Consider the following 25,226-nt stretch of genomic DNA (forward strand, 5'->3'; position numbering starts at 1 on the left):
GAAAAAAAAAAAAGATATATGCTTTTACCTGTGTTTGCAGCATATATTTAGTGTGAATCTATGAGATATGTTGCATATGATTGAATATATTTATACTACCAAAATCTTTAAGATGTAGACATTCATTCCAATGTACAGGATTCCTGAGTCCCAAATTTTTGTACATAATATTAGGACAGCTGTACTCTTCAGAAATGTATTTGAAAAAACTCTTTGGAATTTAACTTAAATCTTGTGTCCCATTGACCTAGTATTTTATCCATTTATTCTTTCATTTTTCTCACTCTCTCATCTGGCTGACAGCAGTACTGATCTGAGCTTTGCTCCTTTCAGTGTACAATTTGCAGTCACAACAGACAGTAGAAGTGCCTATCTTCCTTCAGGCCTGTGGGATATGATAGAACCACCAGAGCCCTATCCATTTCTGAAATTACTGTGAGTCTCCCACGTATATATCTAACACTCTCTCATCTGGAACAGCTCTGGATTCGGGGTATTCATACTTTGGATCCAGGCCCAGTACAGACAGCAGAAGTGGGAACTTCTATTCTTTCTTTCTTTTTACATAGTCCAATTAGATTATATTTTCTATGGGACACATTGTACATCTAATGGGTCATTGCAGAGATATGATTAAAAACGGAGTGAGATTTAATACTCTACATTTGTATAAAGAAAGTGAATAGAATTCTCCATATGCCAACTATTTGAATTTTGATTATTAAAATATTAATTAGACACCTTTTGTTCTTTCAGGAAATTCAGTTCCTCTGTGTAGATTGAACTTTCAAAATAATTTTCCAACATATGTGATGAATGTTTACAATATACGTAAAAATATTTGAATTTGCCTGTTTGACATATAGTTGGATTATTAAAATATAGCACACGAATAATCTTGGATTGAGCATCCTGAATTATATCCTTATTAATTACCAGGTAAATCAAGATTTTTAAAAATTAGACCAATGGTGAGTATTTTAGTACAGAAAACAGAATAAATGTTAAGTTTTAAAGGATTCACCAGTACATTTTCATTTTGAGTCATTTTGTCACAATTGATTTTCAAGAGTGCTCCCAAAAAGGTCTTATTTTAGTCTTTTTCTCCTCATATACTGTAGCCTAATCTACAAAAAATATTTGGGAGCACCACCAATAGGTAACTTCTGTGAATTCATTAATCAGCAGTAATCATATTGGTTTTTGATTATTTCTAATTCGGTATATATATATATATATATATATATATGAACAGTTGATGCAGAACTACACATTTGTATTTTCGGAACATACCCTAAATGATAACCTACCTCACCCATACCTTACTGGAGTATTTAGTTTTCCCATTTCCTGCAGAGTTTTGAAACAGAAGGGTATACTGCGACTTTTCAATCACCCTGTATATCAGAGGGTAACACAAATCATTATATAGGAATCAAAGTTTAAATTTACAATTTGAGACCATTCTAAGAAGAGAGCATAAGAGCCAGGACTAGCTTTACTCTTAATATAGTGTTGGTTCTGTAAATATAAGAAAACAAGAGAATTTCAATGCAGGGAGGTGCTGGGCTGAAGAGTCACTCTCCCCGCTCCTCTAATATACACTCACTGTTGTTGCACTTGCCTCTGAAAGCACTTCAGCTCTGAACCTCCGGGGCCTCAATCCTCCTTACTGTGATCCCAAACCTTCCCCCCCAATTTATCTATGTACAGTTTTATATACATGCTGTATATTTATACATCTGGCTGTATACAGCAGATCTCTATAATATCTTATGTATACTGTTTGAATGCTGTCATCAGCACTGGCAGCAACAGGCCCTTATCATCAACAGCACCTTAAGTCACCCCTTCCCACAACCACCCCCCTTCTGAACAGCAGCACCTTCAGTCTCCCCTGCACCCCACACAGCAGCATCTTCACAGCCTCCCCTGCCCATACCCCCTCCCCTAAAACAGCAGCCATCTCCACTGCCATCGACCCCCCAGCCAGAACAGCATCACAGACTTCCTTGCCCCAGCAGCAGTCTCCACTGACCACAATCCCCCCACCCGAGCAGCAGCACAATCTCCACTGTCCGTATCCCCAACATTTTGGTGTCTGCAGTTTCCTGTAAGCATCTGCTTTGCTATAACGATAGACAGGTTGCAAGAGCAAACGCTCCAGCTGTAAGTGTAGATCTCAGGACCAGCTGCTTCTCCCATGGGCAACCTTTATGTGGCTTGCTCATGAGTTAGTAGACCCAAGTATCTTTGTGTTTAATCCCTTAAGGAAAAATTGGAAATATTGTTTACAACGAAATTTTGTGATCAATGTGTACAATATATAATATATATCACATAATGTATTATACTGTGTCTTGTTTCTGAGCAGAAAGTGATGGGTGGAGCAGCCCGAGTCTTGTAGATTAGGGTATTATGCTTTGTTTATGGGTGTGGGTTAGAGGTTAGTGTTTGCTTAGGGGTTTGGATTAGGATGGAGCCACTAGAGTTTAAGGGGGGGAGAGGGGGGGGGAGGCCACCCCTTTCTATTTTGTATAATTTTGGTTATTGTAAGTGGAAAATTAGCAGCATAAATTTGTTTAATAGAGATAAAATTGCCAAATATTTCAACTGTGAAGAAATGACCGGAAAAGGGGAAGCAAGTGGAATGCAGCCTGGTAGTAAATCTGGTCTAGATAGTTGAAAGGCCTTCAATTTAGTCACATTTATTTTGCATCCTGCAAATGAAGTGAAGGTTGATATATATATTGTAAGCTGTAAAAAAGCTGAGATAGATGTAGAGGGCCGGAACATAAACAGCAATAAATTTTCAGCAAACAAAATTTTTGGAGTTCAGTAGAACTTACTTGAATGCCCTGAAATTGAGGATCAGCCAGTAGGGCAATTGCCAGAGGTTCTAAAACCAATGTAAATAAAAGAAGGAACAAGGGCAATCCCTGTCTGGTTCCCACTGCCTTGATATGGGGTTAGAAATATAACTATTGCCCACTATTACACAAAGGGGAGGATGCATTTAATGCTTAAATAAGCAGCAATTATTAATTTTTTTTTTTGGGGGGGGGGAATCCAAACCTGCGAAGCGACTCATACAGGTGGATACATCACTACGTCCCCATACAAATCCTGTCTGATCTTGAGGGGGTAGGGCTAGGAGACAGGGGTGGTCAGGAGATGCTTGGCTTCAAAAGGGGGGAACCTGCACGTGAAGGTAATTAGATAAGTGCATATTTGTCTCTAATACATATACAGTATTCATGGACTTGACAGCTATTTGTTGTTCAGTCACACTGTCCTTTATTACATTTCGGAATGCTGATGTACCCAGGATCCTAACCTGTTGCCTATGACATTGCAGTCAGACACTCTGGTGGTCATTCCGAATTGATCACTCGCTAGCAGTTTTTAGCAGCCATGCAAACGCTAAGCCGCCGCCCTCTGGGAGTGTATTTTAGCTCTGCAGAAGTGCGAACGAGCGGCTACAATTTTTTTGTGCCGTTTCAGTGTAGCTTCAAACCTACTCAGCGCTTGTGATCACTTCAGACTGTTCAGTTCCTGTTTTGACGTCACAAACACGCCCTGCGTTCTCCCAGCCACGCCTGCATTTTTCCTGGCACGCCTGTGGCCACAGTTAATAATTTATTTATTGATGTTGTGAGGACAAGTGAGCTTGCTATGGTGAGTGCTGAACTTTCTGTTTGTATGAATTTGGGTAGGTGGCCATGGGCTGCATGCACCCCACCCTATGAGTGGTGAGTGCAGACATTGCACCCCGCTTCTGGGGTGGCGAGTGCTGTGGTTTTCTGTATTAGTTTGTATATTGCAGGGTTACTCTTTGGTTAACTCTTATTAACTGTGGCCACAGGCCTTTTCATGCACCCCTGTGTAATCTCAATTGTTCTAAACCTGTGTCAGCTACTCCTTAGTAATTTATCAGCCAGTGTCAGGTGACTAGTGTACCTTTAAAAGCCATAAGATGTTTGGCAGGTACACATTAAACCTAGTGGGCATATTTGCAGTTTTATTATATGTGATACAGTTGCCAGGTTTTAATTTTTGATACTTTGTGATAGTGTAGGACCTGCAAGAAGGTGGGGTACCTTGTCCCAGTTTAACCTCTGGGTGGCGAATGCTCCACGTTAAGATTACAGTGCTGAATAGAATGCTGTGGCAGTAGGCAGTGATCTGTGAGAGGCTGGCCAATCACTTTCTTCCCTTTATAAAAAGTCCCCTTCTACAAAATACAATGCAACGCTGCCGCCTGTTCACACAATTCATTTTGTCGTTAATTTTGTGTACTAAATCCTGGATTTTATTAGCATAAACAGCTTTATTATCTCGGAGCTGTTATGAGCCACGGCTGTGGCTCATTCCTGTTTTGCATTTTTGTTAGGTATTTCATGTTTATTAGTTGTCTTGCATGCCAGGATTTCCTGTTGCTCTGTTTTAGTATGCTCTTGTCTGCTGCCGCTGGTTAGTCTGTGTAATTGCAGCTTGTTCCATGTGTTCAGCCTCACCTGGCTGCTGATTGCATTTTGTCAGTTGGAATCATGCAGTGGGCCAGCTGCTCTGGATTGTTTAATTAGGACTCTCTGTTAAAAGCACTCCCAGGACTCCTCACAGACGCCGGTGATAGCTTCCTGTTTGTCTGATTCTGCTGCTGAGAGAGTTCCCAGTCCCGGTCTGTTCGTTTGTTCCTGTTCTCAGTGATCCTGTACTCGGAAGTTACCATCTGTTCCTGGAGTCTGATCGAGCACCTTTAACATCTGGTGGTGTTCGTGAGTCGCGGCGCAGCCGTGTGTTGCGGCTTGTCCGCTATTATTTATTATTTTGTTTATATTGTGTTCTGGAGCTTTGCGGAGGATTCCGCTTCCACAAGATCCACTCTGGTGTCCAGCGGTGCCGGATAGGAGTGTCGGATCAGTGGATCTTTGGTTGTCCTTTTCCCTGGCGGCTAGTCCGCACATACCTTTTGATTTAGTTAAGTTAGCTTGTAACCCCTGGCTTGGTTGCTTAGTCAGAGGGCCCCTTGTTATCACCCTGTCTCGGACTTCCCCTTGTCTCCCATTAAGACCTGCGGGGGCATCGGGGTTGGGCAGACATAATCCGCCCTTCGAACGCGGCTGCCATGGGCTCAAGCAACCATAGTCTCGCAGGGGATTTCTGATAACACGGGCGAGACAACGGAGTTAGGGTGCCAGGGGTTACTAGGCTTTCCAGCTCCCACAACCTGTATTTCATTCCTGTACTCAGATCTCTGCCATAAGATCTTCTCCAGTCTGGAGTACAGGAATCGTAACATTATCACCGGCCCTACCACAAAAAAGAAATAAAACTTTTTTTTCTTTTTTGGCCCAGTCCAGTGTCTAGTCTAGAATCCAGTCCTGTCTAGAATTCAGTGTGCAGAATCCAATCCGGTGTTTAGAATCCAGTCCTGTATAGAATTCAGTGTGCAGACTCCAGTCCGGTGTTTAGAATCCAGTCCGGTGTTTAGAATCCAGTCCGGTGTTTAGAATCCAGTCCGGTGTTTAGAATCCAGTCCGGTGTTTAGAATCCAGTCCGGTGTTTAGAATCCAGTCCGGTGTTTAGAATCCAGTCCGGTGTTTAGAATCCAGTCCGGTGTTTAGAATCCAGTCCGGTGTTTAGAATCCAGTCCGGAGTTTAGAATCCAGTCCGGTGTTTTAAAAAAAAAAAAAAAAATACAAAAAAAAAGTCTTGATTTGTTTAGCAAAATTTAGTCTTGCCTTGCCTTGCCTTGCCTTGCCTTGCCTAGCCTTGCCTAGCCTTGTCTTGCCTTGTCTTGTCTTGTCTAGTTTTAAATCCTCCTATGTCTACTATGCAAGCCCTGCAGGCATCTCTCGCAGCCCTGAACTCTGTATTCAGTGCTTTGAGACCAGAGCGACTAGAAGCTTTTCAGCAATCCCTAAAGCAACTGCAAAACCTTCTGACTAAAATCTTGCTTATTTTGCCAGAAGTCGTTGAGAGTACATCTATCTCTAAAGAGACTCTTGTTCACAGTATGGTGACAAGAGAATCCTCTGGTTTAATTGAAGAGAAAAAGTTTAAAAGTTTTCTGCGGCCCAGGCTCTCAGAAGAGGAGCGTCTGCGTCGCAGAAACTTAAACTTATGCCTATATTGTGGGGGTTTAGGCCATTATCTGCAGACCTGTGAGTTGCGCAAGCCAAAGTGTGGTGACGAGTCTTGCCCTCTGTCCAAGTTGAGTCATGATACAAGACCTACTCCTGTCTCTACTGTGGCAGAGGTACTTGTCACACAACCCACACAAAAAAGCTCTCTGTCCTATAATTGGGGTCCTTGGGCAAGGGAGCCCCATTATAGATTCAGGAATCAAAAGAGAATGTTTCTCTCCTCTCTTGAGGTTCCTGTGGAAGCGGAGTTGCAAGTTCCTGGAGTGGTGCCCGTAGCCCAGGGTCCTGGAGTGGTGCCCGTAGCCCAGGGTCCTGGAGTGGTGCCCGTAGCCCAGGGTCCTGGAGTGGTGCCCGTAGCCCAGGGTCCTGGAGTGGTGCCCGTAGCCCAGGGTCCTGGAGTGGTGCCCAGGGTCCTGGAGTGGTGCCCAGGGTCCTGGAGTGGTGCCCCAGGGTCCTGGAGTGGTGCCCGTAGCCCAGGGTCCTGGAGTGGTGCCCGTAGCCCAGGGTCCTGGAGTGGTGCCCGTAGCCCAGGGTCCTGGAGCGGTACCCGATGCCCAGAGTGCTGGAGCGGTACCCGATGCCCAGAGTGCTGGAGCGGTACCCGATGCCCAGAGTGCTGGAGCGGTACCCGATGCCCAGAGTGCTGGAGCGGTACCCGATGCCCAGAGTGCTGGAGCGGTACCCGATGCCCAGAGTGCTGGAGCGGTACCCGATGCCCAGAGTGCTGGAGCGGTACCCGATGCCCAGAGTGCTGGAGCGGTACCCGATGCCCAGAGTGCTGGAGCGGTACCCGATGCCCAGAGTGCTGGAGCGGTACCCGATGCCCAGAGTGCTGGAGCGGTACCCGATGCCCAGAGTGCTGGAGCGGTACCCGATGCCCAGAGTGCTGGAGCGGTACCCGATGCCCAGAGTGCTGGAGCGGTACCCGATGCCCAGAGTGCTGGAGCGGTACCCGATGCCCAGAGTGCTGGAGCGGTACCCGATACCCAAGCTTATAGAGGGAAATCAAATATTGTAGCTCAGGTTTCCATACCAGAAGGGGTCTCAGAAGCTGTTACCCCAGGTAGGGACTTGAGGAGCGCAACCCCAGAAAGGGTATCTAAAACCATAGTTCTTGAAGGGAACTCGAGAAGCAAAACCCCAGAAGGGATCTTTGAAGTAATATCCCCAAGTGGGGTCTCGAGAGACGCAGCCCCAAAGAAGGGTCTAGAAGTCGCTTCCCCAGGAAAGAACTTAAGAAGCATAGCATTAGTGGAGGATCTGAACGTTATTGCTTCAGCAAAAGTCCCGGAAGTCATAGTCACGGAAGAACTTTCGATAATTATCGACTCAGAGAGGGAGGCCGGTGGCCCGATCCCAGTCAGGGAGGCCAACGGCCCGGTCCCAGTAAAAGAATCCGAGGTGCTGACCCCAGCGGGGTTCCCGGAGGCCACTGCCCCAGCGGGGTTCCCGGAGACCACTGCCCCGGGTGGGGTTCAGGAAGTCACTGCCCCGGGTGGGGTTCAGGAGGCCACTGCCCCGGGTGGGGTTCAGGAAGTCACTGCCCCGGGTGGGGTTCAGAAAGTCACTGCCCCGGGTGGGGTTCAGAAAGTCACTGCCCCGGGTGGGGTTCAGAAAGTCACTGCCCCGGGTGGGGTTCAGAAAGTCACTGCCCCGGGTGGGGTTCAGAAAGTCACTGCCCCGGGTGGGGTTCAGAAAGTCACTGCCCCGGGTGGGGTTCAGAAAGTCACTGCCCCGGGTGGGGTTCAGAAAGTCACTGCCCCGGGTGGGGTTCAGAAAGTCTCAGCCCCGGGTGGGGTTCAGAGAGTCTCAGCCTCGAGTAAGGTCAATAGTGACCAGGTCCTAGCAAAGCACTCCAGTCAGTCAGATGAAAAGGAAACAGATCCTGACTCTGATATTTCAACATCCATAACCTTTGATGGGGACTTCGCCCAATTTATGGCGCTTTTCAAACACTATTACACTATTATGTTGTCTAGACCATTTCTGGGCATCACTTCAGAAAACCTTGGGCTCTATCTGATTTATTCTTTTAGAGGAGAGCCTTCTGAGTGGGCAACCAGCCTAATGAAAGCTGAAGATCCCATTCTTCAGGATCCCCAAGCATTCTGTGATGCAATTGTTAAAAGATACGGTTTCAAAGAAATTGGTTCAGGTTCCTCTAAGTCACCCGTCTTGTCTGCTGAGAGTCCACCAAATACTGTAAACTCGGCACAAGAGTCCCAGCCCGTTGCTTTGACTGCAGGATGTGCTTTTCTGACTTCTTCTTCTAATAATAGTACTTTACCAGAAAGTTCAGCTCCCAAGGGTAAGAGACCTGTCTCTGATTTGAACGCAGCCTTGCTGGGTGGTACCATCAGTTCAGACAATGTTTGGGGAATTACCTTGGTCAGACCTAAAGAGCTTTGTAAAAAGAAGAAGAAGAAAAAGAAATAATTTTTGACTCTTGCCTTGATAAAAAAAAAAAAGAGAGATTTTTTTTTTTTCTCCTTGTCTTGTGTCCAGTGGCCACCATCAAGGGGAGGGCACTGTTACAAGTTGTTGCTACAGCTTGTTTTTTGTTTTCTGGTCTGTTAGACCAATGTGTCAGGTTTTTTTTTTTGTATCCCTTGTTCTGGATAGTCTGAATTTTGGGGTCTTTTGACCCCTCCTCAAGGGGGGGGTAATGTTATGAGCCACGGCTGTGGCTCATTCCTGTTTTGCATTTTTGTTAGGTATTTCATGTTTATTAGTTGTCTTGCATGCCAGGATTTCCTGTTGCTCTGTTTTAGTATGCTCTTGTCTGCTGCCGCTGGTTAGTCTGTGTAATTGCAGCTTGTTCCATGTGTTCAGCCTCACTTGGCTGCTGATTGCATTTTGTCAGTTGGAATCATGCAGTGGGCCAGCTGCTCTGGATTGTTTAATTAGGACTCTCTGTTAAAAGCACTCCCAGGACTCCTCACAGACGCCGGTGATAGCTTCCTGTTTGTCTGATTCTGCTGCTGAGAGAGTTCCCAGTCCCGGTCTGTTCGTTTGTTCCTGTTCTCAGTGATCCTGTACTCGGAAGTTACCATCTGTTCCTGGAGTCTGATCGAGCACCTTTAACATCTGGTGGTGTTCGTGAGTCGCGGCGCAGCCGTGTGTTGCGGCTTGTCCGCTATTATTTATTATTTTGTTTATATTGTGTTCTGGAGCTTTGCGGAGGATTCCGCTTCCACAAGATCCACTCTGGTGTCCAGCGGTGCCGGATAGGAGTGTCGGATCAGTGGATCTTTGGTTGTCCTTTTCCCTGGCGGCTAGTCCGCACATACCTTTTGATTTAGTTAAGTTAGCTTGTAACCCCTGGCTTGGTTGCTTAGTCAGAGGGCCCCTTGTTATCACCCTGTCTCGGACTTCCCCTTGTCTCCCATTAAGACCTGCGGGGGCATCGGGGTTGGGCAGACATAATCCGCCCTTCGAACGCGGCTGCCATGGGCTCAAGCAACCATAGTCTCGCAGGGGATTTCTGATAACACGGGCGAGACAACGGAGTTAGGGTGCCAGGGGTTACTAGGCTTTCCAGCTCCCACAACCTGTATTTCATTCCTGTACTCAGATCTCTGCCATAAGATCTTCTCCAGTCTGGAGTACAGGAATCGTAACAGGAGCGACTTTGAGGTTTAGTTGCTTTCAAACGGACAGAAATATGTAATGCACTATGCCACTGGGTCCATATCTCATTAATATGACTTCCAGATGGTCTCCATTGTGGTGCCGCAAAGCTTGGCAGATTAAATACAACTTTTTTTTAAAAACACAAATCAGACAAAACACATCACTTATACACCAGGGGTGCTCACGTTTACCATGGTTGGCTGTGGCCTATTGAATACAGTGTCTGCCCGCAATGCGTAAACCCCCGGGTTCAATACACAGCGGGACGTGCAATTATTATTATTTTTTTGTATGTATTTATTTATTATTTTTTAATGCAATAAAGTTATTTGGTGTGTTTCTACTTCCCTTTATATAAATGAAGTCCCCTTCTACAAAATAAAATGCCACACTGCCGCCCTGTTCACATTATTCATTTTGTCGTTACATTGTGTACTAAGTTCTGAATTTTATTAGCATAAACAGCTTTATTATCTGAGAAAGCATTCAAATGGACATAAACATGTAATCCACTGTACCACCAGGTTCTCATTATTATGACTTCAAGATGGTCTCCATTGCTGTGCCACCATGCTTGCCGAAATTGTCGAAAATGGGGCTAAAAGTTGTCGTATTTGGTCGCATTCATTTTGTCGTTACATTGTGTACTAAGTTCTGGATTTTATTAGCATAAATAGCTTTATTATCTCAGACAGCATTTCTTGCTATTAAATATGACAAAGGACAAAGGAAGACCTTCTCTCCCAAATTCTGATACAGGGATGTATTCAATAGCTTTCGGATTTGATCTGACTGTCGGAAACCGGGGCTTTTCTGACTAAGTTTGTCGGATTCCGACTGTTGGATTGAGTCTGACTATTTCAATCCCCGGTTTCTGACAGCAAACTTGTCAGAACGCTTCCTTTCCGACTGTCGGATTGCTGTAATGTGTAGTAATGGCAATCCGACAGCTTTCCGACAGAACTATATTCAATAGAAGATTGTTGGAAATCTTTCAGTGTGTCAGACAATTTTTTTAGGTGGAAACTTAAAAAATATATATATTTTTTGGGGGGCTTCTAATGTGTATATGTATATGTTCATGAGATATATATGTATATATATATTTTTTTTTTAAGAGACAGTTTTTTATGTTTTTTTAAATATTTTTTTAACACTTGATTTTTTAACAATGTTCTTGAAAACACTGATCCCCTCTCATGTGGCTCTGACCCCCCTTTTCTACCATGATGGCCTACTAGCTATGTGGTACCCCCCACTGCGGTGGGTCCAGGAGTACCCTTCAGGTGAGATGCTGCACCCCAAACTTGTTTTGTGACACTTGTGGGTTTTTTTTTTTTTTTACCAATGTTGCTTACCTGGGCCCCACTTTTGCTGTTGGATAGAAAACACACTGTAATACCTTTTTATTAAATACTCCTTTCTATTCTGCAGGTTTCTCTGGAATGTTCTTGAAGACCTGGAAAACATCTCCAGCTGAATATTGCACTGACTGTCCCCCCCCTTCTTCCCTGACTGCCTACTGAAGATGTCCCCCCCCCCCCCCACACTGTGGTGTGACCATGAGTACCCTTCAGGTGAGATGCTGTACCCTAACCCACCAATGTTGTGACACGTGTGTTTGGACCAATGCTGTGTACCTGGGCCCCTGTATTGCTGCAGGATAGAAGACACTCTTCTCTTCCGCAGGTTTCTCTGGAATGTTCTTGAAGTCCTGGGATACCTCGTCAGCTAAATGTGGTGCAAACTCTCCACCCTTCTACCATGATGGCCTACTGAAGGTGTCCCCCCCCCCCCCCCCCCCCCCACTGCGGTGTGACCAGGAGTACCCTTTAGGTGAGATGCTGTAACCTAACCCACCAACGTTGTGACACGTGTGTTTTTACCAATGCTGTGTACCTGGGCCCCTGTTTTGCTGCAGGATAGAACACAGCCTGTTATACCTGTTTATTTAAAACTCTTTTCTCTTCCACAGCTTGATCAGAGATGTTCTTGCAGTCCTGGGATATGTCTCCCGCTGAATGTGGTGTTGACTCTCCCCCTTCTACCCTGATGGCCTACTTGTGATGTGGACCACCCCACTGCGGTGTGACCAGGAGTACCCCTCAGGTGAGATGATGTCACCTCATCCAGCAATGTTGTGACACTGTTTTTTTTTTACTACCAATGATGTGTACCTGGGCCCGTCTATTGCTGCTGGATAGACCACACACTGTTATATCTTTTTATTAAAAACTCTTTTTTTCTCTTCCGCAGGTTTCCCCGGGATGTTCTTGAAGTTCTTGATCCTCTCTTCAGTGTAAAGTGGCATTGACACTCTCCCTCTAACCTGACAGCCTACATGTGATGCGAAAACCCCACTGCTGTGTGACCAGGAGAACCCCTCAGGTGAGATGATGTTCCCCAAACTTGAAATGTTGTGACACTTTTGTTTTGTACCTAGGCTCCTCTATTGCTGCTGTATAGAAAACACAGATACCTTTTTATTAAAAACTCTTTTTTCTCTTCTGCAGGTTTCTCTTGTAAGTTCTTAAACTCCTGGGACACCTCTACAGCTGATTGTGGCATTGACTCTCTCCCCTTCTACCATGATGGCCTACTTGTGATGTGGACCCCCCCACTGAGGTGTAACCAGGAGTACCCCTCAGGTGAGATGATGTACCCCAAACTTGAAATGTTGTGACACTTTTGTTTTGCACCTGGGTCCCTCTTTGGAAACTGGAATGAAACACACTGTTATACCTTGTCATTAAACCTTTTTCCCTTCCGCAGGTTTCCCTTGTATGTACTTGAAGACCATGAACCCCTCTACAGTGAAAAGTGGAGCTGACACCCCCCCTTCTACCATGACGGCCTACTTGCAATGTGCCTCCCCCCTGTGTCGTGATGTGTTGCCCAATATTGTGTCCTATCCCTACTATTAACACTGTCCTGCCCAAATTAAATTTACATTAGCAGTTAAAGGAAACACTATTTGATTTCAAAATTTTATTGATTAAAAAAAGTTTTAATATCTTTATTGTATTCAAAAATAAAACTTAGAAATGTAATTCTTTGTGTTTTTCTTGACCTTGATATTCCATTAGGTTTTTCTTTGTAGAATACCTGAAACAAATAGAAAAAAAACACATAAGTACTTGAAAAATAATATGTCATGGTTCTCAAAACATATCCCTACAGCTGTTGGGTAACTACACAGACCTGCACTCCCTGGCACCGGGTGGCAGAGAATGTTGGAATGTTAAGTTCTACAGGAGTCTTGAGCAGGGATGGGAATCCTTTGGCACTCCGGCTGCTGTAGAACTGCACATCCCAGTATGGCCTGCCACAGATTTTCTATAAAGATAATTAAAAACTGTTGCAGGCCGTGCTGGTATGTGTATTTCAACATCAGAGGGAGGGCCAAATGGTGAAGACCCATAGTCTAGAGCAGTGGTTACCAACGTGGGTACACTAGTACCCCCAGAAGTCCATGTTTTCCAGGTCTCCTCACAGGATTGCAAGCAAAATACTTTGGGACACCATTGGCTATTTTTAAATGTGTCAATGAGTAATGAATACACCTCTTCACCTGCTAGACGACCTGAAAAACATGAACTGTTGGGGGTACATAAGGCCTTCTAGCTGCTGTGGAACTACACAGCCCAGCATGCCCTGCCACCTGGTGGCAGAGAATGCTGGAAGGTGAAGTTCTACAAGAGCCTAGAGCAGGGATGGGGAACCAAAGGCCCTGTAGCTGTTGTGGAACCACACAGCCCAGCATGCCTTTGTAACATTTTTTCTTCTTGAACATGGTAAAACTGATGCTGGGCATGCTGGTATGTGTAGTTCCACATCAGCAGGAGGACTGAGGGTTCCCCATCCCTGCACTACTGTATGTTATGGGTCTTAAACATGCGGCTCTCCAGCTGCAGTGGTACAGCACATCCCAGCATGTCCTGCCACAGTTTTGCTATTAAGACACGCTAAAACTGAGGAAGGGCGAGTTGGGATGTGTAGTTCCACAGCAGCAGAAGAGCTGCATGTTTAAAACCCATTGTCTAGTGCAGTGGTTCCTCACCTTGGTCCTCAAGTACCCACCCACAGTTCATGTTTTCCAGGTCTACTCACAGGTTTGCAAGTTTAAAAATTTGCTCCACCGGTGGGTCTTTTACAATGTGTCAGTGAGTAATAATTACACCTGTTCACCTGCTAGTTGACCTGGAAAACATGAAATGTTGGGGGGTTTTGAGGACCGATGTAGGGAACTACTGGCCTAGCGGGACAAGGTTTATGTGGTTGTGTGATGTGTGAGACATGTTACTCACCCATATCATCTCTACATGGTCAACATTTTCCACAAGTGCATTTCGGCCTAACCCTATTAAAGAAAACAAATGGTAAATAATCCAATAGTACACCATGGTACAATTCAAAAACTTTTTATAAAAAATAGAAATGTGGGATCAGAATTTGCTCTTTATGGCCCATTTGAATAAACCGTAGCCAATATGTAAAGGAGCTGTCATCCTTTCACCACATTTATACACACACTCGCATGTATACAGTATATAAAATCGAACGCCCAACTCCTTTGTCAGGATAAATTTGCACATTAAAAAAAAATTGCATAGAAAATAATAAAATAATGGGAAGGAGAAAAGAGGGACACAAAAGTATACATATAAAAAAATTAAAATATACAACCGTATTTCAGACTCCAGTATCCTCTTTATCCGGATCTGGAATTAGTGGTGTGCTTGGTGCTGGTGTACGTCTTCTTGGAGGTCTTGTTGGTGCTGCTGGTCGGGTATGCTTGTACACGGGGTACATCCCTTGATACCCTTGGTATTGTTGAGATTGTCCATACCAGGGTGTAAGTGAAGGAAGGGCATACAGTGGGGGTCTCTGTGCAGCTGGTGGTGGTGGTCTTGATGGTGGAGGTTGTGGTGCTCCTGGAAGTTTGTCAGCGATGAGTTGGATGGAAGTCGCGATGAGGCTGAGACTTGCTAATGTTTGGCTAGCTGCCATGCTGTTCATTGAGGCACTTTGACATGCCGCGTTGTGCACCAATTTGCAGACGGATGTAGTGAGAATCCAAAGAGTGTCCATGGTGATGGTGTTTCAATCCTCTCGTTGTGTCTTCCACATTTCTTGAATTGTGTTGGCCATACTGTCCATTGTTGTCCTCAAACCGTCCATATGGATGTTCATGGTATCTCTGAAGTTGTCCTGATGTTGCAGAAACTCCACAGCCAAGGTGTTGACTCTGTTGACACATGAAGGTGCTTGTCCTTGTTGAATATCCGCCACCACTCGAAATGTTGAAGCTGAAATTTAAATTTAAAAAACCTAATTGCAGTGCACTTTACATTTTTAAGGGATTTAGCACCACTTTTTAATGAGGAAAACATTATGCATGTCTATATACAAATTACTCACAAAGAGGCATGGAAGCAGTTGGCAGCGGATCCACATCCTAGTCGTACGAATCTTCCTGAAGTAAGTCCGGTCTGAAAAACGGTCCAATTCCACTAGCCATGACAGAGCTTCTTTGTGGCATTTCATCTGTTTTAAAAAAGACAATAAACAAAGGGAAAAAAATATTAGTATACATTTTTTTTCCAATCCCCAAAAAAACACACACATTGCATTCACAGTTCTACAGTACCTTCTTGAGTCTGAGGTCCCACCGCTCCTGGGACATCCAAGACTCGACCCATGTCTTCTCCCGAAAGTCTTCTGCTAGGGAATGAAGCTGGGTCCATTTGGCTGTCATCAAATCCCTCGAAAGAGTCCTCCGTGACTCCTGTGGACTCAAACACGCTGGGGATGGTTTGCATATCCACTGTCTTGGTTTCATCCAGGTCTGTGGCAGGAGGCTCTTTGGAAACATCCTGTTCCCTCCTGGTGGCTCTTTGATCCTCGGTGGCAGATGTTTCTGTAGTAGTCCTCTGTGCTCATGGAAATAGGTTTAATAACATTAGATTGCATGAGATAAATAACGTAAAAAATACACTCAAGTAGCAAATCACAATCGCAGTGCTCCCAGGAAGCTCCCGGCCAGATTGCAGGAAAATTGGATGCAACTCATTGCTGAGATACATCTCCCTAGTGTATGGGACCCTTTAGTGGGGTATATTCAATTAAAGTCGAAAGCTGCCGTCTGTCAGAAAGACGGCAGTTTTCGAAGTTTTTAGGTCGGAAGGGGTTCCGACATATTCAATATACCCCAAAATTATCCGACAAGTCGGGAATTCTGACTTGTCAGAAGACACGTGGATCGGCAGAGTAGCCACCGATCCACGTGCTTCTGTCGAAAACGGGGACAAATCAGACAGGTTTTGGCCCCCTTTCCGACCATCTCAATCCGACTTTAAAGAAAAGTCGGATTGAGATGAGGGACTTGAGAGGAGACGGGGAGAGCCGCGGAGATACGGGGAGAGCAGCAGGGAGAAGGGGGAGAGCAGCGGCTACAGCACAGCATAGCAGGAGGATGTGTCACTGCCGCCACTCATAGCAGTGTCCACACGGCTCCAGCAAGCGAGGTCCCACTTGCTGGAGCCAGGTGGATGCTGCCAGGAGGTCTGGCGGTGTTGCCAGATCCTCCTGCTACAGTGCTACGCTGCTGTAGCTGCTGCTCTCCCCCATCTCCCCGCTGCTCTCCCCCGTCTACCCCATCTCCTCCTCTCATCTTCCTCATCTCAATTCGCCTTTTTTAAAATTGAATTGAGATGGCCATTGAATAGCCCTTGTCAGATCCATTCCGACAAATGCATGTTGGAATGGATCCGACTTCAATTGAATATACCCCAGTGTGTTCTCCCAGTGCTCCAGATGAGGATAAACCCTTCTGTGTGAGCCTTGAAGGAAACAGCACTCTGACTGCTGAGAGAACAACAGGAAAAAAGTCAGGGGCTGAGAGAGAACTACAGGGAAATCGCTTTAAACACATTCTCTCAACTACTAAATCAAAGGGAAGCCAGGAGACTTGGAAGGGAAACCTCAGCCTAGACCTGCTGTAGTTTTCTATTGTTTTCATACACCACAGTGGACACTCAGAGGGTGAATCATATATGGTACCATTGTCCCTTTTTGTTTACTCCCTATTGTCCAATAGTGAGCTGATCAGACAGGGTGGCTCACTGACTGATGTAATCACCTTGATTAGAATATGTATAGTATTCTAATGCTGTAAGATCCTAAGACAAAGAGATCAAACACACCCCTGCAATATGAAACTTCTGGGGGTCTACTGAAAGTAGAGCTATCCATGGAGCTGTGAGAGACTCTCTACTCCAAGACAAAGAAGTAATGTTCTGTCAGTAGTTTGTGGTGGGAATTGTTGTGTGGAATAGGATTACAGAGGTGTGCTGAGCTGTTTATTACCCATTCTGTTCAATAAACCACTGTTGGTTTTTCATCTACCACTGTGCCTGAGTGATTTGGAACCCTGTATCTTCACTTTTGTTCTAATGCCATTGGCACACCCCCTCCTGCCCCACGACCGCCTCTGCCTGTCAATCAGGCAGAGGCAATTGCAGCCCTCAGATGCTGATAGCATCTCACTGGGTTCCCGGGGTGTGCACGTGCAGTGCGGCCGCTGCGTGTGTGCACTGCACAAAATAATTCAAACTGCAATTACTGCCGCTGCAGCAATGCAGTCTGAATTACCCCCCATGTATACACTCAATGTCGGTACCATGTGACTTAAAATTGCATGGTAGAAATTGACAAAGCACACATCTTACTGTGAGTATGTCTCTTATTATTACTGGGAAAAAAATAATCATTTAAGTTTAAATAAATAAAAATAAAAGAGTACACAATAAAGAAAGTTCAGGACTTACTGGTTGTGGCAATGGTCCCCGGTATCGCTATAAAACTGTGGCGCCAGGCTCTTTCCAACTTTATACTTTGACGCCCTGGGTACAAAAAAAATGTACAGTGCCCTTAGACACATTACTGCACATACTGAATACTGCAACAGTAAATAATGGGTGGGGAGGTGCTTAGGTACACGGGGTATGGGTCATTGGGTCGACCACACTTAGGTCGACAGTCATTAGGTCGACCACTATTTGTCAACATGCAGTAGGTCAACAGGGTTGCTAGGTCGACATGGTTTATAGGTCAACATGTGCTATGTCGACATGAAAAAAGTTCAACATCATTTTTTTTTTTTAAATTTCATTTTCTTCATAAACTGACCGGAAACTCCAATAAGTGCACCGTGTCCCTTTGCGTGGCTCACGCTTCGGGCAAGGTGCCTTGCTATGCTTGACACAGGTTACCATTCCCAATTGTACTCCACCTGGATCGTAAAGTGCGAAAAAGTTGAATAAATTAAAAAAATTGTGAAAAGCTCATGTCAACCTTTTTTCATGTCAACCTAGCACATGTTGACATATAGACCATGTCAACATACCAACCCTGTTGACCTACTGCATGTCAACCAATAGGGGTTGACCTAATGTCTTACAACCAAATGACCGTATCCCAGTACATGCATACAGTGAGCTCAGAGGTAATGAATACTTATGAGTGATCAATGTGGGGAGGTGCAGAAGCCTGCATTGAGTTGCATACTGTAGTGTAGGGAGCTGCCTAGACTGTGGACAATAGAGTGTAAATAGCACTTCAGTATACCATGGCATAGAATACTGTAGAATAGAATTTTGTTTTTCTCAGATACAATATAAAGGGAAGAAGCGACACACCAAATAACTTTATTGACTGAAATTCAGAACTTAGTACATTAAGTAACGACAAAATGAATGCGGCCAATCTGAGAACTTTTAGCTGTTTGTTGTTGGATTTTTAATTATATGTGCTGTCACTATATAAATGATTGCCAGTGAGTTTGCCAGAACCAATAATGGCCACCGCCGTGATGTAGGAGGTATCGGACGCCAACCGCATGGATACGGCACTGTGACTGATTGTTATCCATTCATTAGTTGAAGAATATCACCACATATGCAGCGGCGGATGGTGAGTAGGACTCTAAGGGTTGCTGTCTCTGAAGTGACAGCATGTACTTAAACAAAGGAGGTGAGACGCTAGGAGACGCGCCTAGTACATACTTGCCTACCTGACCGTCTCCATGAGGGAGAAAATGCTCTGTTACTGGACTTTCCTGGTAATGTATGATTGCCATCACCTGTGGTGAGCTAGTTAATTGATAAGAAAGGTGTTTCACCACAGGTGATGGCAATCATATATTACCAGGAAAGTCCAGGCACAGAGCATTTTCTCCCTCATGGAGGGGGTCAGGTAGGCAAGTATGGCCTAGTACCGTTATGCGATCACCATGACAACTTGGTGACTCGACTTCCGGTCTCGGGCAGACAGGGAACGCGATCACCATGACAACGTGGTGATAAGCCTTTTGGGTCCCGGCTGTCAGATCTGATTACAGATGGGTAAGAGAAGCTGTAATTAGATCAGTGAATTACTACTGCCGGTGTTACAGGTCACCATGACGAACCTGACCCACAGAGCTAGATTGCACTGGTTATAACACATGATGGTACTTTTGAATTGGAAACTGACGAATAGGCATTGAGTGTGCACAAGTGGGGAATAATTAATTGTGTAGTGACAGCGGTTTGGGTGGTAAACCCTCCCTTGTTTTTAGGTATAAATATGTAGTAGGATATTCATATGGCTACCTAACTCCTGATGAAGTCCATTGAGGACGAAACATGTTGAGAAAGGACATTGACTGAATCTATCTGACCCTGTGACTGCGAATTCACAGATAAGCTAACTTTTGTTTTTTTGATGTACGGGCATTACTTTTTCTTTTTTTAATAATAAAAGTTGTGTTAATGGTGTTACACTAGTGTGCCCCTGTTCTCTCTTTCTGACCATATGTGGAAACAACTTCTATGAGGAAGAGTGGAGTGTAAATGTGGACATTACCTGAGAGAGCTCCTTGATTTTTAAAAATTGTCACACACAACTGCAAAAGGTACTTCTGCAATTTTAGGGGGGCCTTTTTTTCTGTGCGACTAATATACTACACTAGATGGCACTATATCTCATTTTTATTTTTTATATATATATATATATATATATATATACATACACAAATTGAAAACCACAACACTCACCACCGCAGAAGCGGGGTACAGCAACGCACTTAGCACTCGTAGGGTGGTGTGCATGTAACACAGAACTCACAACCCCAGAAGCAGGATACACAACTGCACTTACCACTCATAGGGTGGGCTGCATGTAGCCCATGAGCACATCCCTCTAATACATACAAACAGCAAACCCAGCACTCACCAAAGTGAGCTCACTTATCCTCAACACTTCAATAAATAAATGATGGGGGTTTAGTTAGTGAATTGGCCAATGCACAGAAGCTTGCAAACAGATTGCCAAGGTACCCCACCTTCATGTATGTCCTACACTATCACAGAGTCTTAAAACCTGACTACTGAACTACTGTTTCACACATCATCTGCCTGCTAGATTTAATGTGCACCTGCCACACACTTTATGGCTTTTAAAGGTACACTAATCACCTTACATTGGCTAGATAGATTGCTAAGGAACAGCTGAGACAGGTTCAGGATAATAGAATCCACATAGGGGTGCATGAGAAAGCTAGTGGCCACGGTTAATAAGAGTTAACCATAGATTAACCCTGTCATATACACAAATAGAAAACCACAGCACTCACCACCCCAGAAGCGGGGTACAGCAATGCACTTAGCACTCATAGGGTGGGGTGCATGTAACACAGTGTGTGGCATTCAACCCATTCATTGAAACCATTAGGGGAAGGGGATGTAGAATTAAGTCTAAAGATCCATCTTGATTCCGCAAGAAATAATACTCTAGCTCTAGAGTAATAATACTCTAGATCAGGCTTTTTCAACCAGTATGCCGTGACACACTAGTGTGCCGCGACCAGTTGCAAGGTGTGCCACGGAGCCAGAGCAGCTTCCTGCACCTTCAGAGTGAACTGCTGGCCCGGGCTCTTCTTAGAGGAGCAGTTATACTCCGGCCGTAACCTATGCCTTGAAGATGTGGCGGTGTGATATCATAGGTCACGGACGCGGCGTCTCACCTCCCAGCCAGACCACCTGCCTGCATACACATCTTCCAGTTCCCGTCTGCATCCACAACTTTCCCTGCCCACCCACATCCACACCTGCCCAACCGCCCGCTGCTCAGTATTCGAAGCACTCCACTGTGAACAACTCCCGCCACTGAGGGACACGGAGGGGGACAGCTGACTGGTAGGGGCCAATATTTGTTATTTCTCCTGTGGGGAGCAAAAGGATTTATGGGGAGCAATAGGATTTATGTGGGATGCAATGTGTTTTTTCTGTGTAAGCCAATGTATGTGTGGAATTGTTTTTTTTTTACTGTGAGGGCCAATGTGCGTTTTTTGTTTTTTTTTTCTGTGGGGAACTGATGGTGTGCCTTGGCAATTTTAAAATATTATTCGGTGTGCCGCGAGTAAAAAAAGGTTAAAAATTCACTGCTCTAGATCATGTTCCAGAATCTGGGGATTAAGGAACATGATCTAGCATAAAATATTTTAAATCCGACATCAGATGATTTTTGATCTTATAGTGCCTAGACACTAGTTGATCAATTATACTACTGGATAAAGATAATTGTATGGCTGACCTGTGTAGGGCCATCCTATCCCAAAATTTACGGGTGGCCTAGCCAACATAATACAAGCTGCATGGGCATGTGATTACGTACATCGCAAAGGCTGTCGTACAAGTCAGAACAAAGCGAATGTCATATCTCTTACTCAAATGAAGATGTTTAAAAGACTTATATGGTGCCATAAATCTGCATGTCATTCAGTTATGACAACTATAACAACTAAGGGTTTCACATACTGTATACATTTGGAGCACGTGGAATACCCCTACCTGTATTATCAGTTATCATAAGGCAATCCATCAAATTACAAACTCTCTCAAAGGCTGCTATTGGTCTTACATTCTTAAACACTGGTAATTCATGATCAGATGATACAATAGGCCACAATGCTTTGGTGGCATGGTGAACTAGCTGTGGTAAAATTACCGGCCACGTGATTGAAGTAATTGTGTTCTATACATTTGTAAGACTTTAGAGGGATCACTAGTAAGCCTCACTACCCTCATCATCTGAGATAAGGGTAGCCAATGCTTCAAAGACAACGGATGATGGCTAGAGGCCAGTAAAATTGTATTCCGCTCAACATCTTTGCTAAATACTTCCGTTACAATCCTTCCTCCCTGTATCATTTCATGAACATCCAAAAAGAGTGCAGACACTTCACTCTAAGTGAATGTAAATTTAACGGCAGAGTTAACGCTATTAACCTCATCCATCAATTGACAGAAACTATCTTGCCCCCCTGTCCACAACATAAACACATCATCTATGTATCTTGTATGTAGACTGACAAATTGTGAGATCTCATGGCGATTCAGAAAAAACAACTCCTCCTGAAACATAAAAATATTTGCATGCGATGGGGCCACTGCTGATCCCATTGCACACCCATGGAGCTGTATAAAGTAATTGCCATTATATAAAAAATAATTTCTATGATTTGTCAATTCAAAAAGCTTCAGGTACAGGACATGGTTAAATAGTGTTGGATCAAGGTACTGTAGCAAAAAATTGCACATACTGTAGCTTGTAGGCCACCAGCATGAGGGATCACTGTGTATAAACTACACACATTTAAGCAACACATCAGTGTCCAAGCTGTTACCTCCCCCTGATCTAATAGTAGTTTTAAGAATTCTGTAGTGTCCGTGATGAAAGATTTCTTAGATGGTAATAAAGGCTGTAGAAGATGGTACAACAATTGTGCCACCGGTTGGTAGAGAGACCCACTAGCTGACATAATTGGACTCCCAGGCAGTTGTTCGTAGTTTTTATGTAGTTTAGGGAGAGTATATAATACCAGGACCTTAGGGTAATCAATACCCAGAGCTTTAGATATTTTTGATTAAATCAAATTCTGTTGAACAGCCGTAGATAAAATTCCACGGAGATCTTTTTGATATTGATAAGTTGGATTGCCATTCAATTGCATATACACTCTCACTTCTGACAGCTGACATGTAATCTCAGCACGATAATCTTTAAAGTCTTGGACCACTATGGCCCCGCCTTTATCGGCGTGTCTAATAATTATATCTTCACATGATCCAAGACTCTTAAGTGTCAAATCTTCTCCTCTCATAAGATTTTTAGGAATTTTTGCAGGAGCAGACGAAAATTTCACAACAGCCTCATCTAGCAGATGATTAAATGTCCTCAGGAATGGATTGGTGGAGACAGGATCAAATCTAGATCTTGATTTAGTTTTCAAAAACATTTCCTCTGAAGATGGCTCTGTGACATATTGGCAGTGCTGAAAGTGCTCGTTCAAACAAAGGTTCTTTGCAAACTTATGATGATCCACTTGCAAAGGAAATTCATTGTGCAGGTTAGTGGGCATGAAGGAAAGGCCCTTATGTAGCACTTGTACCTCCATGTCAGATAGAGCATGCTGAGATAAATTAAATATACATTTTTCATCCCGGATGGGTTTTTCCTTACTTCTCGCACCTCTCTGATTCTGCCTGCCCCTGTGGGTGGCCTTTCATCTCCAGGCACATCTCAGTGCCCTGAAGTTTTCCCTAAAGGAACTCCTTGTGCCATCTGAGTAAACTCTGGTTCAGAGACTGAGAATTCGCTATTGCTGTTACTTTGGTACATTTGAGTATGGTAACAGCTCTATGATCGTTTGAGATTCCATGGTCTGCGTCTCTTTTCTGACACTCCATTGCATCCTATTTGCCCTCCACCAGCCAGCCATCTATACATGAGGTTTTCCTCATAGTCCGCATCCATACAGTATTTTTTATTTTTCGTAAATTTAACCAAATTCGTTTTATATTGGTCACATTGTTGTTCTAGTTTGTAGACCCAATTATGGTTAGCTGTATCCCCAAGTACACTCTCATGTTCACGTATAAAAACTTGAATTTTGTTCCTCGTGAGTTGTAATTCACGACCTGCTTCCTCAATATCAAGGACCATCAGGTCCAATGCACATTTATTTAGAATACCTATCCATTTGCGGACAAAATCAGGATTCTGCTTCCCAATCGTTGGTATATTGTTCACCCTGAATCCTCTCAGTAATTTACGTTCATGATAATAGTCCGACAATGAGGATCCATGTAGCTGTATCACGGCACTTCAAGTTTGAGTTATAGATAACTGTGAATGTGATTCCATTTTAGCATTAATTCAATCCAACATAGGCTTATACTGCAACAATAGCACTGTCCAGAAATATTAGTAAAGTAGCCATCATATGAATGTTAAAAACATAACAAAGGTGGCTTGCAACAAATGCTGGCATTCAAACAGTGAATGACAATAGGTTTACCCAAGACACTGTGCGCAGTCATGCAGATGAGACAACTTGCACTTCAAAAATAGAGGTTTTCCCTGCTCTCTACCAAATAATCCAACACCAACAGATAGAAGGCTAGTTACACCAGCGCATATGTATAATAGAAAATACTTATTCCCGACAAATATGTCTGTGGAACTACAAATGAAAATATTTATTTTCAGCAGCAGTAGTTCACAACCGTTAGGTACATGTACAGAGGAAATAAATATGCATAGTATAATACCGTTTTAATAAAATACATATAAAAACAACCACGCAGCTTCATTCCATGGAGTCTTTCTGTGGTTAATGAAAAAATTCACTATTACCAAAAGAATGTTAGAACTGGTATTAAACAGTTCTCATAGGCATATGAATATACATCCAAATATGGTCTATAGCAGCAAGCATTCGTTTTTGACAAGTATCCCAAACAGATCAGCTGAGTGGATAATTACCACTCCAAAGCAAGAAATGGTAACGGACAGTTATTTACGCATGTACAAATGGAAAGTCACCAGCTGCAGCTCCCGGCTCCCCGTGAACGTCCTCCCGAACTCGCTGACTGCTGGATAACTTTGTCTGGCACCCACGCGTTCCGACCCTCACTGGGGTTTTTCTCAAGGTAAGCCCTTAGAGCTGAATGCAGAATCTTTCTCCCAGCGGTGTTTAAAGCTCCCTTCCTGCGCTCCAATTGGTCCCAGCACGTTGGTCTCTAGACAGAGTCTACTACAAGTCCCATGACCATTTGATCTTGGACCGTCACGTCCGCTTCCTGGTATTCAGTTGTTGCCTAGGCAACGCGTTACTACAGTCTTTATTCAATAATTTTTCAATAGAAAAAATGAGCAAAGATCTTTCAGTTATATTTAGAGATGTACATTTTCGGTTTTACTCAGATTTACTCAGGTTTTTCGGGTTTTGCTTATTTGCTATCCAAAACGCGTGACATCCGTGAGCCAATAAGATGCCGATTTGAGACCCGAATAAATCCGAGTAAAACCGAACCCGCACATCTCTAGTTATATTGTAAA

General features: G+C 44.1%; 1 protein-coding gene and 1 long non-coding RNA gene across 4 annotated transcripts in view; one reads left to right on the forward strand and one right to left on the reverse strand.

The window, feature by feature from the left end:
• The first annotated feature begins 11,768 nt into the window (after positions 1-11,768).
• LOC134949300 (uncharacterized) lies at positions 11,769-12,745 on the forward strand. Its single transcript, XR_010183137.1, has 4 exons — positions 11,769-11,891; positions 12,039-12,170; positions 12,296-12,430; positions 12,555-12,745. It is a non-coding gene; the product is annotated as an uncharacterized LOC134949300 (long non-coding RNA).
• Positions 12,746-12,755: 10 nt separating this feature from the next.
• Positions 12,756-25,226, reverse strand: part of LOC134949303 (uncharacterized) — a 55,405-nt gene continuing 42,934 nt past the window's right edge. For all 3 annotated transcript variants that reach the window (XM_063937799.1, XM_063937798.1, XM_063937797.1), the window contains 5 exons: positions 17,612-17,686; positions 15,433-15,715; positions 15,204-15,329; positions 14,090-15,091; positions 12,756-12,887 (listed from right to left, as the gene is read on the reverse strand). In XM_063937799.1, the coding sequence (XP_063793869.1) occupies positions 14,972-15,091; positions 15,204-15,329; positions 15,433-15,715; positions 17,612-17,686 (604 nt within the window). In that variant the 3' untranslated portion in view covers positions 12,756-12,887; positions 14,090-14,971. The remainder of the gene's footprint in view (positions 12,888-14,089; positions 15,092-15,203; positions 15,330-15,432; positions 15,716-17,611; positions 17,687-25,226) is intronic.

Source organism: Pseudophryne corroboree, chromosome 8, assembly GCF_028390025.1.
Source record: "Pseudophryne corroboree isolate aPseCor3 chromosome 8, aPseCor3.hap2, whole genome shotgun sequence".
In the NCBI taxonomy this organism is placed as follows: domain Eukaryota; kingdom Metazoa; phylum Chordata; class Amphibia; order Anura; family Myobatrachidae; genus Pseudophryne; species Pseudophryne corroboree.